The 19317-nt window shown below is 49.5% G+C and overlaps 1 protein-coding gene and 1 long non-coding RNA gene across 3 annotated transcripts in view; one reads left to right on the forward strand and one right to left on the reverse strand.

Moving 5' to 3' along the window:
* Positions 1–2713: 2713 nt before the first annotated feature.
* The window catches only part of ENPP6 (ectonucleotide pyrophosphatase/phosphodiesterase 6), a 117379-nt gene continuing 100775 nt past the window's right edge, over positions 2714–19317 (reverse strand). The window contains exons 7-8 of the mRNA XM_042934268.1: positions 7507–7630; positions 2714–2919 (exon numbers count right to left, since the gene is read on the reverse strand). Of these exons, the coding sequence (XP_042790202.1) occupies positions 2714–2919; positions 7507–7630 (330 nt within the window). The remainder of the gene's footprint in view (positions 2920–7506; positions 7631–19317) is intronic.
* On the forward strand, positions 2914–9279 carry LOC122217372. 2 transcript variants are annotated; one of them, XR_006201438.1, is made up of 4 exons: positions 2914–3740; positions 5990–6452; positions 6924–7808; positions 8938–9279. It is a non-coding gene; the product is annotated as an uncharacterized LOC122217372 (long non-coding RNA). The 2 variants fall into 2 exon arrangements; XR_006201439.1 differs by having other exon boundaries at positions 2914–3326.

Genomic DNA, 19317 nt, shown 5'->3' on the forward strand with positions numbered 1-19317 from the left:
ACCTCTAAGTGCTGAGGCCCCACCCGGATCCCCTGAACCTGCATCTCTGGAAGTAGGCCAGATGATGCTTACAACCCCGGGAAGTTTGCAAATGGCCATGATGCCATGTGGATTACCAAATTCTCTTTAAAAGTAAAAAGAGTTGGGGCTCTATGATCAGGACTCTTCGCGGCTAGAAAGAATTCCCTGAGCCTGTTCTAATTTATGCTTAGTTCTTCAGAACTTAATTGAATTGGGTTCTGCAGATTAGAAATTGGGCAGGGAAAGTAGCCATTCATCTCCTCTTTAATGTAAGGACCCTTCCTTTCATTTACCTTCGGTATTTTCACGTCCATCCACTTATCTTCCCCCTGGAATGAGCAGTGAAGTAGCAACATAATCCAGGAGAAAAGTGTCTATATGTACTCAGATTTTACTCTGATGGTACAAAACACATTTTGAGAAAGAATTTTCCTGGGGAAAATAATGTAACTTTAAAAGAAAAATCAAAGGGAAAAAATTGTAGCCAAATAATTAAGCCACTAAAATGTATGCATTATTTTGGGGAAAAGTTTTTTTCTCCATTTAGTGAAATTTCTTTATTATTCACCAACACTCACGACTCCAAAAGTATCTTACTCTCATTCATCTATTCAAGATTATTTATTAACTACACTTTGTCAGGCAAATAACTGAAGTTTTATTCTGCAACTTGAAGAATTTAAGGATAAGTGAGGGGAATAATGGTAGAGCAGGAAAGGCAAGTGTTAAGACTGTGTACATGTTTTCACTCTCTTGATTTTGATGACCCACTTTTAACTTAATCTTCTAGGCATATCTATCTTTTAGGGATCCCTCCTTCAGGAAGGTGGGCGTCACTCAGTTCATTAGATCGCCATCCTTTCAGGAGAAAGGAAACTTTTGAACAACGGATGCCTGTTTCAACAGCCACTGCCAATGTTCTGAAAGCACCAATTTACTTTCAGCCATATAACAAAGGCCGATTTGCCTTCTTTCTAATTGATTCGATGGCTTGCTGGCACTTTTAAAACACATTACGTCAATCCTCAGACATCTTTTGTGATGGTAAGTAGTGATCTTTTGCTCTGGTGGTTCCAGGCACAGAGATGCTGCCAGCCTTCTCGAATCACAGTGAGTGTTGACACTCACTTCTCAAGGCAAACACTATATATATATAAGGGCTTCATCATCCTGAGACTCGATGTGCGGTCTCTCCCGGACAGAAGTCTCTTTTGTAGATGTGCCCCAACTCACTGTTAATGCAATCATATGTGCACGTGACTCCAGTCATTTGAAAGCGCATTGATCCTTTGTCTCACAAGATTTCCTACAGCAAATCTAGAAGACTAAGAACATTTCAACTCAGGCCCAGTGGCTCTTCTTAGGAGTTTCCGAAGAACGTAGGCCCCTGAGGTGGCACTTTGACCAAACTGTTTCCTAATTAAATGGCTAATTGGTTAGTGACTGGGATTTGGTCCCAGCTTGGGTCCCTACCCCAGCTTGGGATTTTCCTCAGGATTCTGGGTCACTCGGGGTCCACTTTGCTGGTGCTCAACCAGACTTGCTCCAGAACTACTGTGCATAGAACTTATGCTTAATGTGCTACCATTCCAAGTAGTGAACTGAGATTTCTGCAAACATGTCCACATGTCCTCAGCAAGATGCGTAATGACTGTATCAGACTGTGATGATGTGTCAGGTACTGCTGCAGCCAACGCTCTGGGGATCCAGAGCATGGCAGGTGATCCATCAGGCCACCCACATATGCAGGGCCTGCCATGTGCAAGGCTCCATGTTGTGACAGACTGGGAGAAATCTCACAGAAGCCCAGGGCTACAGCAGGCTTTCCTCCTCAAGGCGAGGGAGACGTTTTTGTGCACTCAAGACCTTGGGAGGGCACACATCTTCCACCTTGTTCTAGGAGTTCTTCAATCCTTAGTAATTTTGATTGGCGATCCAAGCTAAGATATGCCCTCCCCGGGACTTGGCATAGAAAGAAAAAGAGTCACAAACAGAAGACAGCTATTGATTTTATGGGGATTTCCTTTTTCTGGGATGGAAGAAGCAGTACAGGGTTGTGGCCATAGACCCCAAGGATGGCTCCTGGGTGTGGACACGACACAGACAAGGCCCTGCTTTGTGCAAGGCAGGAAGGTCCAAGACTCCATGCAATATCCACTGTCTGCCGCGGGGGCAGGCTCCTGCTCACTTCATCCGAGTAGCTGCATGAGAACAGTGCAGAAAGGGACAGACCATTGAGCCAGTGAAAAGCTGGGGTTTTCCTTATCTCCAGAAGAAATAAAGTTTGGGGTTTTGGGTGGTTTTTTTAAGGAAGTAGGGACTTTTGGGGCACCTAGGTGGCTCAGTTAAGCGTCCAATTCTTTGTTTCGGCTCAGGTCGTATCCCGCGGTTTGTGGGTTCCAGCCCCGTGTCGGGCTCTGTGCTGACAGCCAAAACCTGCTTTGGATTCTGTGTCTCCCTCTCTCTGTCCCTCCCCTGCTCACGCTCTCTCTCTCTCAAAAATTAACATTAAAGAAAAAAATTTTTTTTTTAAGAAGTAGGGACTTTTATGTATGGAATCATCCAAGAGCAGTATATTTACAATTTTTGTGGCCTCGATTGTGTTAATGAAGCTGTTATTCAAATAGAAAATGAAAACCATTGCACCGTGGAGCACACTTGGCCGAGTGTTTGGGGACAACGATAGCAGCGTCTATGCAAACAGTCGGAGTAGAATCAAGACCAGAACACAGCTGCTCGGCCGGACAGACGGAGCTGAGTCAGCCTCTCCCTTCAGCATGCACATCACCCTGGACCAGGACCCATTGTTGGGCAGGGGAGCAATGCCTGCCACGTTGCACATGATGTTGTAGACATCCACGGACCTGATTGGAGCGGCTCTGAAGTTGGATTTGAAATCTGAAAGAGAAAGGCAAGCAAACAGGTTGTCACAGCCGCTCCCTGGGCAGAAAGGGGCTGAGTCACAATACGGAGGAATGACACTCAGGCTCCAGGCAGCTTTGGGACCGGAAATCAGCTCTGCCAATGGGGCGTGGCCAAGTCACTGTGACCTTGGAAGGAGATGTGGAAGGGGTAGAGCTTACAAGAGGATGCTGCTTCCTATGGCTCATGGAGATGAGTTTCTTTAAAAGACAAGTCAGCAGACTGTCCTTGTGCGTAACTGTGGTGCCTTTCTGACAAGAGCCATCCTGGGGGGGGCAGCGGGGCATCTCCATTTTTGCTGCTCATTTCTGCAGAGCACTGGAGAGCAGGTGTGGTCGCAGAAGGTTGACTGTCTTGCTGAGCTCCCCAAACCCAATTACACGGTATGCTTATCTTCCAGAACATCTATCTAGCAGGGACTGGTTGGACAGGGGGCCCCATAGCCACTCAAGAATTTTTGTTTCTCATTTTCCTGCCCCACTGAGGTCCCAGGGCTTAATGGAATGTGAAACTGTACGGTTTCCTCTGTGCTAGCTAACTCAGAAGCAACAGTTTCTTAAGCAATGGTTTCTTAAAAAGCTCGGAAGATCAACTCAACATTCCGTGGGAGCCTTTCCCCGGCAGATAAAATACCTTAGCTGAGTGGAAAGCAAGCAAACTGGTATTGGGGTTCGGGACCCACGCGAAGCCTCCGAGAGCACTAATGGAGAAGAGTATTGTGCTTCCACCCAGAGGCGGCATCAAACTCCAGCAGGGACACGGGAATGTGAAGGGTAGGGCTGGCCCTTTGCAGCATGGTAAGTACAGAGGGATTTCAGTGGAGAGTGCACCTTCTCCTCCACAGGAGGCAAACAGGATGCTGAATGTTCAAACAGTAAGTGTATGAGTTCAGTAATGTACAGAGCAGTTTCCCTTTTGGGCCCCAAACCAGAGCTACACTGAGGTTGAATTCAAGAAGGAGATTTCATCCATCAGTAAAGGCCTCTCTGCATGAGCTTTTAAACCACGCAAGACTTGGAAAAGAAATGGGTAGTACAGGGGCTGTGAAGCCAAGTTTGCTACCTTAGAAAATAGTTCTTTATAATTGCTGTGCTAAAAGGATCCCACATACTTTATTTAAAAAGCGAACAAACACCAATGGCAACATAGTCCAGAAGTGCCAACAGCAGATCCTGCTCTTATGTTAACCCTGAAATTACAGATACAGAAAGAAGTTCTATTCAGAAAACTCTGCCACAGAGTATGCTAGAGCCAGGGCAACTTCCCCTGTGATGGCTTTTGCTCACTTGGGAGAATTAATGTTGACTTTGGTATATAAGGTTAATAGGCTCTACAATCAGCCCATAGCCACTTACTAGCTGGAGAAGCTCTGGAAATGGGTGTGGAAATGGTATGTAAACCATTGTTCCAGGAACGTTCTGTATGCTAAATAAATGGTAGTCGTTACTATTGGTAAACATGTAGAGTAAACACCCGGCAAGGGCAAGCTATGGATTGAAAATATGCACCCAGTACATTACTTGGAGAGTTCACTTTACTTTGGGGGCAGAAAGGATAAGGGATAAGGTAGCATCACCTCCTGGTAAAAAACCAGTTAAAATCCAGAGGCTCCCTGGAGGGCAGGATCAGGACTGCCCCAGAATCCCAGCCCTTCTTAGTATCAAGGCAATTACAGGTAGGTGTCTGGTCAGACGTCCCCAGAGAAGAATCAGCTGAAGTATGAGAAATCAATGGAAAGGTTGTCCCAGTGATGTGGAAACAACTCCCTCCTTCCGGCTTGCCAGGGGCCTGGATGTGATGGCCACACTGCCCCACCACATGGTACCCGTATCCTTTCCACGTGTGTGGGTGGCAGACATCAGTAGACCCAACTTCTCTTTCCCTAGCCTTCCCTTTCCAAACATCCGCATCTTTAACACGTGGCAGGAAAAACTGAGATCAAGCTCTACTGACAAAGAAATATTAGAAAAGATTACCTTTTTACATCAAAAGTACAAAATTAAATCCTATGCACATAAGCAGGAAGGAGTATTGGGTTTTCTTTTCCATTCCATCTGGTTCATGGCTTCCTATTCTGCAGTGCTGGGACTTTGGACCCGATGAAGAGATGATCTAGGCTAGCATGAGAGCTTCTAGAAAATTCCGAAATAGCAAAACCAGATCCAGCTGGGGAGGACGTGGGGGCCAAGCTCCACTAACTCAAGGTGGCACTTTGAACCTGGATTGGGAATCCAAGGTAGTCCCAAGAATTTAAATTTTGTTGATACTAAAACTGTTTCTCCTGAAGACAGAGGTTCTGCAGGCCCACGCCACGCCTGGCCACCTTGGGGCTGCTTTCCGGGTGAGGCTTGCTAGCTCACGGGCAGCTCACTGAATCACACTCCTGCTGTCTTATCTTGAAACGTGGAGCTCTCCGGGGCAAGATTAGGTTGTTCAAATTAGAAAACTGGGATTAACCAGAGAGAGGCTATCTTCCAGAATTATTTCCTTTTCTTTTTGCTGGACCAGACTTACTGACTTCTAAAGCTGAATCTGGGCAGCCGCAATGATGCCCAGCTTCCTCCCTAAGCGAGAAGCGCATACAATTAATCAGGAGGGATGTACCTCTATCTCAATGTGCAGCTAGATAGCTATTAAAGGCCTCACTCTTAAATTTTCTTCTGAGTAAACAGTGTGTAAAGCTGTTCAATCTTTCATGAGAATTGGAGCCAGAAACGTGATGGTTTGCGGGCGGCTCTCAAGGCTGTATCTGCCTGGAAACATTTTTGCAATTGGCCCAGTCCATTTTCATCAGGGTCATCTATCTGTCTATAAAAGACTTAGGCTTTTAGTTTTAAAGGAGCATATGATGGAGGCCTTTGTTGATGGACAAACTCTCCCCACTGAATTTAACTTTAAGCTAATGCAGCTTTGAGTACTTTGTTTTAAAATTTTGGTTTGAGGCTAGATTTGCTTCTGCTTTAAAATATGCCTGAGACCCTTGCTTATAAACACTCCTTCAAGTGACAATTGCTTTTGCATTCCCGATCTTATTTCTGTCTTCTAGGGAAGAAGAAGGAGATGCTTTTGAATGAAAGCCCTGATGTTTAATGTTCTCCTGTATAAAGGCTATGACCCTGGAATGTCTCCAACCTAATCTAACAGTTGACCTCAACCAAGTCCTTAAGGCTCCATCCCTCATTTGCTATGTTTTCAAGCTTTTTAGAGAATTAATGTTGAATTTCGTATAAGAGGTTACATCTGACGTGAGGCTTGGCCGACCAGAACACCCACCAGCTACCACTGGTTGATGGCAACCTGCATGGGCATGCTCTGAACTCTTTTAGGCCAATGTCGTGAACCCGGTTGGCCCTCTATGAATGTTTGCTGCTCCTAGTTCTGATGCTTCAGGATGTGGGAACTTGGGTCACATGTGGGAAAGGATCTGGACCGATGTGTTCCCTAAGGTCAGGAGGCCAGGGGCTCCTGTGACGGATGTAGAAACTGATGTCTCATCGTTCTCTTTTGTGGTAAGTAGAGTGGCCCAAGGCAGATGAAATGAGTTGGGTTGGCATAACATCTTCGTCTTGCTACAAGAAGAAGAGCAGACCTTCTAGGCAACACCTCTAACCTATAATTTGAAAGGGAAGCGTGGACTTTCATGGGCTGAAACATTCTGATCTATATCTAGAAAACAGCATTTGGAATATGATACCAGGGTAGGTTTATTATATTTAATAAGGAAAGTGGACAGTAGTAAGAAAGACTAGCTTATGAGCCAGTCAACTGATGGCTGATGGCTGTAGAATGCTTCTCTCCCTCTGCTTTTTGTTTTGTTTTGTTTTGTTTTGTTTTGTTTTGTTTTAAGAAAAAAGGGGATGTTTGGGTCGTAGTATGATCTCCAGAGTGTGTGATAAACTTTCCCCAAATGTGAATTTACAGTCCTCTGTCAGTTAAAGCAAATGACCAAATAGACCCTCTCCATCTCCCCTCTCTTCCAGCCCTAGGAATTTATCTGGTCAAGGAAGAGACATCAAGGAAGAGAAAGTCATTCTGGCTCATTCTCAAAGTCAGTCTCAAGGTCATTTCCTAGCCTGGCCTTGAGCACATCCCAGCTTCTGGTTGGGCCCTAAACCGAATGACCCCCACAGGGGTGGGTGCTCTAGACAGGGAGGAACCCTGGAAGGCTCAGACCCTGTGAAGTGATCACATCAACTCTGAGACTCAACAGCTGTCAGCAACCTGGTGTCTGATAAGCTTTCCTGGACATCAGATAACTGTGAAATAACGTTTTGATGAATTAAGTAAAAAACGAATGACAAACATGTGGAATACATTTTCTTCACTGCACTCAAGATTTAAAATTTACAAGGAAAAGTATTTGGCCACATTTGCCAAACCTAAGAAGCATTTGAAAGCAAGCCAGCAAAAGATGTTTCATGGAGACCAGCTGGGTTTGCTCAGCTTTGCTCATAAAGAGGGTCCATAAAGAAATCGCTTCAGCCTTTACTGTTCTATCAGCCCCTACTGGAGACACTTCCTTGGGAACGGAGGACTAAAAGAATTTGGTCAGCTCTTGCCTACCGGGTCCAAAGGCCAGGAAGATGCCCCTCATGTCCATGAGTTCATTGTCATAGCCATGCCACCCATGCTGCCAGCCTTCTCTCCTGCCAGTGCTGTTCATCCAAAATGGAAGTGACTCTCGATTCTGAAACCAAGCAAAGCAGTTACATTACCCTTTGTCCCAACCATCACGATGAGTGAGCATCTGGCCCAGACTACCACCCAGTGTGGGGATTTCCTTCTCAACATTCTCCACTGGGGTCATCCAGCCTCAGCTGGATCACTTCCTTCTCCAGGTAGCTCAGACCATTGGAGGCACGCCGGTAAATTGCCAGAGAGCTCTAGTTATAAAAGTATTTTCTTACACGGAGCTGAACTGTACCTTGTGATCAGTTTTAGAGCCACTAAATATATCATGTTAGAGACGGAAGGGATGTTAAAGTGTATCTGTGGTATAGTAAAAGGTATATTTGGCTTTGGTCCCATGTTCCTGACCCAGAACTCCCAAAACCCTGGGCATGTCCCGAGTGACAGGAATTCATAATGAGTCCCTTTCTCCTATAGCCGAGTACATAGTAATGGGATGGCTCACTGCGGTGGGGGGCTGGGCAGCTTCAGGAGGTCACTGGAGGAACCAACCACGTGATGGGGGGGTTAAAAATTTCAGCCCGTCCCCTGCGCGCTAAGGCTGCATTCAGGCTTGTGGCCAACGATGGTCACACGTGCCTGTGCCGAGAAACCTGTGTAAAAACCCTGGAGGGCTGTGGCCTAGGGGGCTTCTGGGTAATTGAACAAATTGATGTGCTGGGAGGGCAGTGACCCCAAAGAGAGCATGGAGGCCTCATGCCTCACCCCCCCCAGACTCGGCCCCATGCCTCTCTTCCGATTGGCTGTTCCTGAGTTGTATCCTCTGTACTGAAACTAATCATAAACAGAGCACATTTCTGAGCTCTGTGATTCATTCCACTCAATTATCAAACCTGAAAAGGGCTGTGAGAACCTGCCAATCGCACGTAAGTATGGTGGCCCGGGGACCCAGGGCCCCGGGGGGCGTGTGGGGTGCGAAGAGGGGGCGGCCCGGTGGGACTGAGCCCCCTGGTGCAGGGGGCCGCTCCAACCCCAGACAGTCAGTGTCAGGACTGGGCTGAATTGCAGGACATCCGACTGCTGTCAGAGAATTGCTGGAAAATACAGAGTCTAATCTAATCACCTCATTTCTCTAGCAAACCTGACAAAACCCAGAGGCCTTTCCACCCCACACACCACCCCCATCTTTCTGTTTTTCTAGCTCCACCCTTGGGAGCAACTTGGGATAAATTCACCCCCTCCCCTCAAACACTTGAAGATGACACCTCTATTCCTCTTAGCCAGGGCTCTTACGTTTCCTCCAACAGTCTTCATCTGGGATGGGCTCCAGAGCCATCACTTGTCTGTCACCCTTCTTCCCTTCAGAACTCAAATTTTCTTGGACCACAGACGCTTACTTGTGAGACAACGGCTTAAAGAAGGTTCCGTGGGGCCTGAGGAGGCTGCGGCCAGCGGGACAGAACCCTAGCCCTCCACTGCAGACTAAACATTCTTTCCTGATATTCCAGTCGCCTTCCGTGGAACAGGGTTCGATACCACAGACATTGCAAATGCAGGAAGTAGACCGACTGGTCACGAAGGACGCTTGGACCCAACGGTACCAGCAATTTATAGGTTGGTGCGTCAGACTGGTGATAGTACCCTCTTGGGGGCGCCTGCGTGGCTCAGTTGGTTGAGCATCTGACTTCAGTTCAGGTCGTGATCTTGAGGTTTATGGGCTTGAGCCCCGCATCGGGCTCTGTGCGGACAGCTCGGAGCCTGGAGCCTGCCCCGGATTCTGTGTCTCCCTCTCTCTCTGCCCCTCCCCTGCTCCGCACCCTCTCCCAGAAATAAACATTAAAAAAAAATTAAAGACCTGTAACAGTACCATCTGTTTACTTAATCAAGTGACATTCACTTCATTGTCGCCACATCCCGGTGTTGGATGATGTCATTTTCCCCACCGTAGAGTTGGAGGAACTAAGGCACAGAGAGGGTAAGGGTCACTCTTAAAGTCACACAGCTGTTGAGAGGCAGGGCTGGGATCAAACCCAGGTCATCTGTCTCCTGGTCCTTGTGCCTCTCCCACCACCCCACAGCCAGAGACCACGGCGGTGCTCCTGCCGCCACTGACAAGGAGGTGGCCCTGTCCCTTGCCTCTTCACCGAGTAGTGGCCAAAGTATAGAAAAGAGGTTTTAAGAGGGGATTCCAGTTTGCCAACGTTCTGCCTCCGTGACCCTGGGCGAGCTACTTTTCTCAGCTTCAGGCTCCCTGCTGGATGTGATAATACCTGCCTCACAGAGTTCTGGGAGGAGGTCATGACTGTGCCACATGCCTGACACATAATAGATGCTCAGTAAGTAGCCGCAGGATGGTCGCCAGATGTCGCTGGCTGCGGGGCGAGGCGCTCTGGTCCTGTGCGGCCGGACAGTGATGGCTGCGAGCCCCGAAGTCCCCTCTGCCTATTTAGCTGTCATACCGCCCTGCGCACACATCCAGTCTCACCCCATCAATCGCTCCCTGGCATGACCGCTTTCCAAATCACACTAGATCACTGACTCTCCGTTTCCTGAATTTCCATCACCCCTCCGCCTCCTTCTCCAGCTGTAGCTTGTATTTTTCCATGGGAATGTTTTTATTCACTTGTGCACTTCTAAGCTGTTGTGCTGTTTGTTCTTGGTCTGCAGCGACGACCGCAGCACGTCCAGCGTAGCTCCGTCAGCTGACGTGAGTGAGGTGTCGCTTCCCCGTCAGGCTACCAGGCAGTGATTCCTGCAGCCCCGGGTGGCACATTTCGTTACTAAGGACGTCACGGTTGATGACCCCCGCAGGACATGTGTGCCCCATGACCAAGGGACCGATGAAAGGGAGATGCAGACCCATCACCTGACTTCAGAATATTCCAGTCCAAATTGCACAAGTACAAACTTACAGCCGCGAAAGCCTTGGCCTGAAGGTCACCGGGGCTCTGTCTGATCACAGGTTGAGTGCGTTCTTTTTTATTAAAGTGACAAAGTTGTCCAGTGGAACACCTCTTCTTACCGATTTGAAAAAGTAAGAACAAACTGGCAGCTTATGAGAGAAGCTGACCATGTCCCCTAAGTGACGGGACGGATTACGCTCCGCACGCGGCCTTGACTTCAAAATGGCATGTGGATGATCTTCTCCCTTCCCTTCCCTGGTGGCTTTCCCTGTCTCTGTTCCCTGTCTCTGTTCCACTTCCTCATCCTAGAGGCATACATATGAGGTCACGCTGACAAATGCGTGTCACGGGCCTCTGTGCCTCCAGAGCAGAAACCCCCAGGCTGCACGTCCTCAAGGTCCTGCTTGAGGAGAGCTGACCTCATCCTGATTCTACCAGGCCCAGGGACTGCCACATAGTACCACCTAGTGACGTCCTGGGGAGGTGCCCAGGCCCTCCAGACCTGGTCAAAGCTGAGACAGGAGTAGAGGAGTGGTGTGTGTGTGTGTGTGTGTGTGTGTGTGTGTGTGTCCCCGTGTGGAAGGAGGAGGGGAGCACTGCTAAGTGTGGGTCACTAAGGGAGCTGGGCCCAGGGCAGGGTGGGCAGCCCATTCCCAGGGCTGCGGGGAACACCGGTCCTGCGGCAGCGGGTGGCGGGAGGGCCCAAATAAGGCACCTGCCCGGACAGGGTAGTTCCCCCTAATGAGCAGGTGAGGGAGGGAATCCGCTCTACGAAGGCCACGGAGGAACAGGGTACTGTTGGCGAGGGCAGCCGCAGGGAAGGGTGGGCACGTCCCTGTCCCCACGCACGTGGGAGAAGGCAGTGACTTAAGAGGCTGTTCGTTCCATCCTGCAATTCGACGGACGGGCGGGGAGCTCCGGCCACCCTGCTAGGCTTTTGGGTGAAACGCCTTCCTTCGCCTGAAGGAGCTCGTCTTCAGCGAGGAAAGGAGAGGGGCTACGGCTTCTGTCCCCATGCCCACGCCTACAGGGACAGGCGGTGAGGCGGATCCGGCCCCGGGGCGCCTTTGGCCTGAGCGGAGGCAGGAGGAGCCCGCCCTGGGACTCCTGTCCGTGGGGGCGCGGGGTGCGTGTAGCAGAGGAGCCTCGGTGACGGCCACGGGTGGCTCTGACAGTGTGGGCGCGGGGTTCCCGCGGGAGCACGGCCACACGCCCCCCCGCCCCGTCCCGTCCCCCCCCAGGAGCTCCGGGAGCGGGGAAGGCCGTGGTCGCCGGCTGGGAGAGCTCAGACAGCCTGTGATGGGAGGAGCAGGAGAGGGAAGCGGCCACGGGAGAAGTGTTGGCAGGAGCGAGGAGGAGAGAGGACCCGGAGTTCTCTGCTCTCAGTGCTGACAGCTTGTGCCAGTCATTGCGGTTCGCCCAGCACCAGGGCTGCCAGACTTTCATTTTACTTATTTACTTTTTAATGTATTTATCTGGAGAGAGAGAGCGTGCAAGCAGGGGAGGGGCAGAGAACGAGGGAGAGAGAATCCCAAGTAGGCTCCCCACTGTCCACACGGAGACAGGGCATTCGAACCCGTGAACCGTGAGATCGTGACCTGAGCCAAAACCAAGAGTCTGATGCTTCACCGACGGAGCCACCCAGACACCCCAAGACTTTCAGTTTTAAAACCAGGACGGTCCTCGGCAAACCGACATATGCTGGCCATTCTACAGTGAACACTATCTTGGAAATTTAAATAAAATCTTCACTATGTGTGATTTGTTCAGAACATTCCAGAGCTTTACGGGACCCCTCCTCTATACATGGGTAGGTAGCAGGGAGGGGACCCTCTTTGATGAGCCATTAAACTAGTTAATCATTTCTAACAGGAAGGCACCAGAAGTAGCCCCACATGGGGAAACACCGGGAGAAATGGTTATTATGTTTGCAAACTTGTATTCTTTTATTTGGGCGCCTGCACTCTGCTGCCGGCTCACCGTGAAAATGCCTGTCATCAGCTTGCTTGAATTCGGGAAGCCAGGGGAGTGTTTATGAGATAAGAGTTATAGTCTCTAGACTACATCTTTGTCTCAATCATCCTTAGAATTAAAAAAGAAAAAAAAAAAAAGTAATGTGCACTGTTTACTCCCAAATCAGCAAACCAGTTAATGAAATTTGTTCAACACATGCCCGGAGGCATCTCTGAATTTGCCATTTCATGGCGAGTTCAGTCCTTTATGGTGCTGAGCTGGGAGGTACAGGGAGCACAATCAGAAATGGGGGTAGGGTTGGGAATGAGGGTGAAGGTAGAAGGAGGGATAGAAGGACAAGAAGAAGCAAGGAGCAGCCTGGACAATCTGTATCATTAGCTTCTGTTTGCACATGGCCAAGGTACTTGCTTTGGCAAAATCTCAAGGCATTTACTCGTGTTTTATCGTTGCATTTTCGGAATACGTTAGCGTGTATACCTCTCACCTCTTCCTTCCGACTTCCCCTCGGTATAGACCAGAAAATGGTTGCTAAACCACACAGAAAAATACTCCTAAGGAGGCAGGAGGGCCACCAGCTGCTGGGACAGCATCTGGGCCCTAGCTCTTGCCATGCACCCCAAAATGACTGTGTGGGGAGGCAGAGGACGCAGAAGATTTCCCCCAAGGCCAGGGGACCATTTGAGGGCCTTGTCGGCTCCTCCTGCTCTGTTTGACTTCCTGTCCAGTCTTCCCCCACTGGAGGCCACAGTGGACCCTCCTACCTTGAAACTTGGGAGCGCTCACTGTCTACACTGCTGGATCCCAAGCCTGGCTCTGCAGAGACCGCCCTGAGCTTCTGTGGGGACCTACTTTGGGGTATTTGCATTCAGTAGGTCAGGGTGAGGCAGGGAATATCTCTATTTAATAATCTCTCCCCACGTGGTTGGGACACATAGTCAGATCTGGAAACCCATTCTCCCGGCACCTGTCTTGTGCTACGTTAAATTACCCGTTCCTTTCTAAGGACACTTCTTGTTTATACTGGATTACCATGCTGAGGTCCGAGTCTGTGTCTCAGGCCCTCTGAGCCTAGCAGCCTAGGGCCCCCCTCCTGGAGGGAATGCAGGGTCTCAGGGCGAAAAGAATCAGTCACGCAATCTGCTCACAGAGGACTGCAGGAACCAGTGGGGCCTTACCGGCTGATTTCATCTGGCATCCAGTCTCATTGGTCGGGGCCTGTGGGGTACCGGTGGTTAAACTTTTTGACTACCACCCCTCCTCTCAACCGCTAAAAGTGTAATTCTTCCAGTGAAGCGGGGTTGGACACCCAAGTTTCTCCCCGATGAGGCACCTCACTGAATCTCCGGGGCTCTGGGGGAACACAACTGAAATCTGGTCAGATGAAAATAAGTAAAATGTGAACACCTATCCAAAGTGTGTGAATGGCTTCATAAACATAAATCTACTTTATGTTTATTATCCAATTGTAAGAGGAACCTCCCATGTGCCAGAAAAGACTAGAAACTTCTGACATCATCTCAGGCTGAAAGAGGCACCCGATGGCGTCCAAGTCAGGGGCGGCTTCACTTAAAACTCTCGTGGCAGCGACAGCAGGTTGGCTGGCTCGGGTGGTTTCGTTGCTAGGGTTAACTCTGAGCGACGGTTTCCACTATGGACCCGTTTCTTGGGTTTCCCCCGTGGCTCTCCCAAGAGGCTTCCTGTTGGCCTGACTCCTTGGAGGCCTGTGGGAGTGGAGGTCGGGAACACAGCAGTGCAAAGAGGTCTCCCTACCAGTTTCTCTCCCTGCATCTTAGGAGGCTGCCTCTTCCTAAAACAGAATTTAATTGCTCAGGCCCCGGGCCCTGCTCTGACCCTGGGAAGCCCTGTTGCCACACCCAGCCTAATCCTTTGAACAGAAAATGTCAGGGAGCAAAACCAGCAGGGATCAAGAGAAGCAGAATTCCCTGCAGGACAGGGAAGGGGTGGACAGCACAGAGCGGATCGGGCTCCTTTTTTCCTTTCCTTTCCCCCCAGGGCCGTGTTTACTGAAGTGTGCCAAGGGTGAGGAGGGTGTGCGTGTGCCCCCAGACGACCCGAATCCCCACCAGAAAGTAAGCAGCTCCCGGCGCTCGACAGCCGACTTCCTGAAGCCCAATTAGTCGGGCCTGGACAACACCACTCTTAGCTGCCACTAAAACTCAGAAACCACGTTTTCCAGATTGTCTTGATTTCCCAACATATTCTGGGGCCGTGCCTAACTGCCATTCGACCGAAGACCTTAGAATTGAACCTGGCATTTCACATCCTTTGCCAGTTTTCAAAATAAATCTTTCCTCTGGAGACAAATCTTGGCCTCCCTTAGACACTCGGGCCCGGATTACCTGTATTTCTCTCCACGCGGACAGGAGTGAGTCCAGAAGATCGGCAACGAAGTGCCATGTTTTACGGTCCCTCACCAGGCTGGGGCCGCCCCCCCTTTCTGAGCACCATGGCATGAGGTGGACGCTGTCCAGGACAGGCCACAGGACTTAGCCCTGAAGGGGAGGGGTTGGCGAGAGCTGCTGTGTCCCACACTTGGGCTCCAGCTGTGGGCTAGCTGAAGCCAGCAGAACAGCCATCACTGGTTTAAACGCCCTTTCCCTGTTGAAGTCTCTCCTGGGGCAGCTAATGAAGAGCGAAAAGGAAAGGCTTTCCTGACTCAGCCTTCCTCTCTGCTTACTTGGTTACCTACGAAGTGAACAGCCTGTTGATAAGCAGCCCGGAATCAACGGTCTTCGTATTTAGTAATTCATCTGTCAATCCATATTCCACAAACACGTACTGAGCCTCTGTCATGTACCGGGTTCCAAGGAGGAAAAGGGAGGTGAGGATGCCACAGGCCTGCCTGCGAGGAGCTTATACTCCAGGAAGGAAGAGTCCGAAAGCAGACAAATGAATGTAGCAGGCAGGGGAGAGAGTCCGGCTTTTATGAGAATTCCACGCTGGAGGAAGTTAGGGGGGAGCCGGGTGTTTCACGGGACAGCCGGTGTCTGAGCTTACGGACAGGTGGGAGTCAAGGAGGAGAGGGCACCCCAGGGGCTCTGACTGATGCTACCGGGGCCTGCTGAGCACAGGCTGATCCTTTAGGTACAGGTATCCCCTGCTTTTTGTAAGTTCGAGTTACACAACTTTGCTTTTACGAAAAGCGCTGCATTAATAACCTGCTTTTGCTGACTGAAAGATATTCAAGGAGGATTTGTTTTGGGAAGAAAAAAAAAAAAAGACGGAAAGTGAACACAGTGTTCAGCATCGGTTTTGCAGTAAGCCTTTACAGAGGCAGCGCGTACCTGAACAGCTCCTTCCCTGGAAACCACCAGAGCTTTGAACCCCTCCTGTGAGCATCTGGGCTTCGTGTCGATTTGCTTTGTGCGTCCATTAGCAAGAGGTGACCTAAGGTATCAGAAAAGCCTGAGAGAGGTCATTTTGGGGGGGCCTGGGAAAGCTCATAAGTTTTTCCAAATAAATTAATGGTAATTGCTTCTTTGCTTTGCGCCGTTTCTGCTTACGGAAGCTGTCACAGGAACGCTCCGCTTCCGGATAGCGGGGCAAAGCTGCATGTGGACGGAGGAACGGACGCGGAGGGTGGAAGGATGCACTTGAGTTCGGCGGAAACTACCCTCAGTACCTCCCCGCTTTGCCTTTTCCCGTGTTGTTCCTGACGTTCCCATATGCCAAGGACATGCAGCATCACTGGACCTGCCTCCTGAAGGCAGTGGGACGACCCTGTCTGACCAAATCCGTTGCGTGCGGGCGCCCCCTGGAGGACAGAGGGGGGTGGAGCATGGGTAAGTGAAACCTGGGGACTGGACAGTGGGGGGGGTTCCTGAAGGGTTATGGCCTTTGACCCCTGGCAAGCACAAGCCAAGAGGTTTCCAGGGGACAGTGACCAGGTCTTAGGGAGCAGAGGGGGTGGGGACATCAGTTAGGAAGCTCTTGAAGAAAGGAGCCTGGCAGGTGTGACAGCCCAGGGCTGGACCTCGGCAGGCGGCCTGGATTTTTCTCCTCTTCGTGTTTAGTCCTCTGCCGCCCTTGCAGGAGGAGAGCCGGGGAAAGGACTGGCTGTAGTCGGAAATCCAGTCCAGATATTGAAGAATGCAGGAGCAGAAGCAAGCTGCGGGGAGCCACTGGCCAGGGAGCTTGCTTTTTCGGCGGCAGCAACAGCAGTCACACTGGGTAATTGTGCAATTCTAGGTGACAAATTAAATCTGTTTCCCCGTCTTTATCTTTTTCAGTGACAGCTCTCTAAGTGACCGTTAAAAAAATGAGCTCAGTTAAGTCTTCCCGTTAGAGCAGCTGCCTTAGAGTCTGCAAGGCTTACATCGGTAGCAAAAAGTTGGTGTTTACATGGGAGGGGCAGTGTCGCCAGGGAAGCCAAATCTTGCATGTTGTGGCATGGCGGCCAAAGACAGGCAGGATGGGGAGATGCGGCTCTATTTTATTGGCCCCAACCAGCACCAAATCATCCTGACTCAGCTGTTTTTCTAATCGTGTCGAAACCAGAAAAAAGACTCCTCTGCTATCCACACCCAGAGCCAGGGAGACGGCTTTCCGGGCTGAGAAGCTGGTCCTGCTGCAGACGCCAAGTGGGGTTTAGCTCAGAAACGTCATCACCTGTGCCCCGCACTGCCGTGCAGGTGACGGAGCAAAACACAACGTTCTTTTACCACGTGGGGAGAGCGACAGCCCAGCTCTGAGCAGGAGCAAAGATACAGAATGGAGTTTTTCGATTCTCTGCAGTCAAGGAAGTACAACGAACAACAGAAAGGTGTAACAGAAGAACGTCTAAGACAGCAGGGAAACGGATGGACATGCGTCTTTAGGGTTTTTCAGAAAACAAAGAGATAAAACCCTATGTTCTATCAAGGGAGAATCAGAAATTCTAATTTTCACCTGTGAGTCTTGGGACAAAAATCCATAAATTCAAGGAGGGGAGTAAAATGAAGGCATTCATTCAATCTAGGAAACTGAGGTACAAAAAGGAGTCGCTGAAAGACACCTAATTTCTTTCAGGACTCAGGGACGACCATGATTTGCCAGGGAAACATTTCATGGTTTTATGTTACTCACAGACACTGTAAGTCACACTAAGGTAACTGAGTGTGCCACCATCTCTGAGCTGGCTGCTAGGAAGCTAGAGTGACGTTAGCGTCCCACGTTACGTTGTGGTGCGTTACTTTCAGGACTAACCATATCCTCTACGCAGACTCATCGGGAGGGACAGACGCAGTAGCCAGGAGGTACTTCATTCAGGATAACTGTTATTATTGTTGTTGACCAAAATTTTAAGAAGAAATGTTTCTTCGTGGGTTTATTACCTGCAAAAGGTGCAATGACTGTATTCGTGTCCTTGAAACTGTGGGGGAGGAGTCGTTGTAAAGTTTCTAGTGAACCAGGCGTGGTCAACGTCGATTCCTTTTAATAGCACCGGTCAGTACTAATTAAAGCTGGGTGAGTTAACAGTGATGGTCCCTGTATTTGGTGGATCAACACTAATCTTTCCAGAATCTTATTTTTTCACATCCTGTTTATCTTACTTCTGATTTCATTCTTAAAAAACAAAACAAAACAAAAAAACTCTCTGCTTCAAAATATTTAAAAAATCATCTCAAATTTCCTTTTGGAAATAATTCTATATTTTTCAAAAAGGTTTTCAAGCGATTGTCCATCGTTAAACATTCTTCCTTTCTGTTCTTGTGGCTTCTTCCCCCACTTCTTAAAAGCATACAGTGAAACACTGGGCGGCCCCTGTTAACTGATTTAGTTCTGATTTACACAAACATATGTATGCGTATGTGTGTAATCATGTGATATGTACAAAATATAACATAATGTAACACAGTATGCAATATGGTGCATAATTACCATGTGGCTCGCCCTCAGAAGACACGTGATTTGACTGGCTTCCTGCAGAAGAGCAGATACCTGGACCCTCAGTGCAGAGGGGAGGGGTGTTGGGAGGTCGGGGAGGCGGTGATGAGGCCGCATCAGATTTGTCACCGGGCTTTGTGAGCGGGCCACCGCCAACTAGTCACCAAGTTTGTCCTCATTCTCCTCTCACTTCCTCTTCCTTGTGATCTAAGTTTCAGGGACTCGTGCGCCTCATTCCAGAGCCTCTGTATCACTTCTGTCTTGCGACTGTGGTGCCTTGGTCCACGCTGCAGCATATGTTAGATCTCAGGACCAAAGAGGACTCAAGGCAGGAATTTTCTAGCCACGCTGCTGAGTTGATGGATGAGACCCGGGGGAGGCTTGCTAGTGGGGTCTGGGCAGAAGCGGATGTACAGTGCAGTTAAAGAAGCTTATGCATCAAGGCTTCTCACTCTTGTGGGTTTCTTCCAAGTCCCTACACCTAATTTTATATTTATAATTATGTATTCTTTTCTTAAAGAGAGACACCACCCCCCCAATTTTATAACTGTGACAGTCCCATGAAACCAGTATCTGCCTCTGATTCTGGGATGTATTTTTTCTCCGTAATAAAAGTAGGAGACATACGAGAAGCTACACCCCTTCTTTCCTGCTTTGGGAGAACCTGCAGGGATGTGATGCTCGGGGCTGTGGCAGCCGTCTTGTGACCCTGAAGGGAAAGCCAAAAGAACCACAGAAGAGCTGACTCGGGGCCTTGATATGATGGACGTGATTGAGCTGCTGGATGAGCCAACCCTAGAACCGCCTACCTCCAGACTTCCCGTTATGTGAGGTAGGAAGTCTTTACTAGTTAAGGCACAGTTATTCAAGCGGTCTGTGGCTTATAACCAAGAGCATCGTGCCGATACCTCAAGGTCCCCCCATCGCTATGTTTTAGTCACTCACTGAAGCAACGTGCATCTCCCTGCTGGATGTGCTACTG

Source organism: Panthera leo, chromosome B1 (assembly GCF_018350215.1).
Source record: "Panthera leo isolate Ple1 chromosome B1, P.leo_Ple1_pat1.1, whole genome shotgun sequence".
In the NCBI taxonomy this organism is placed as follows: domain Eukaryota; kingdom Metazoa; phylum Chordata; class Mammalia; order Carnivora; family Felidae; genus Panthera; species Panthera leo.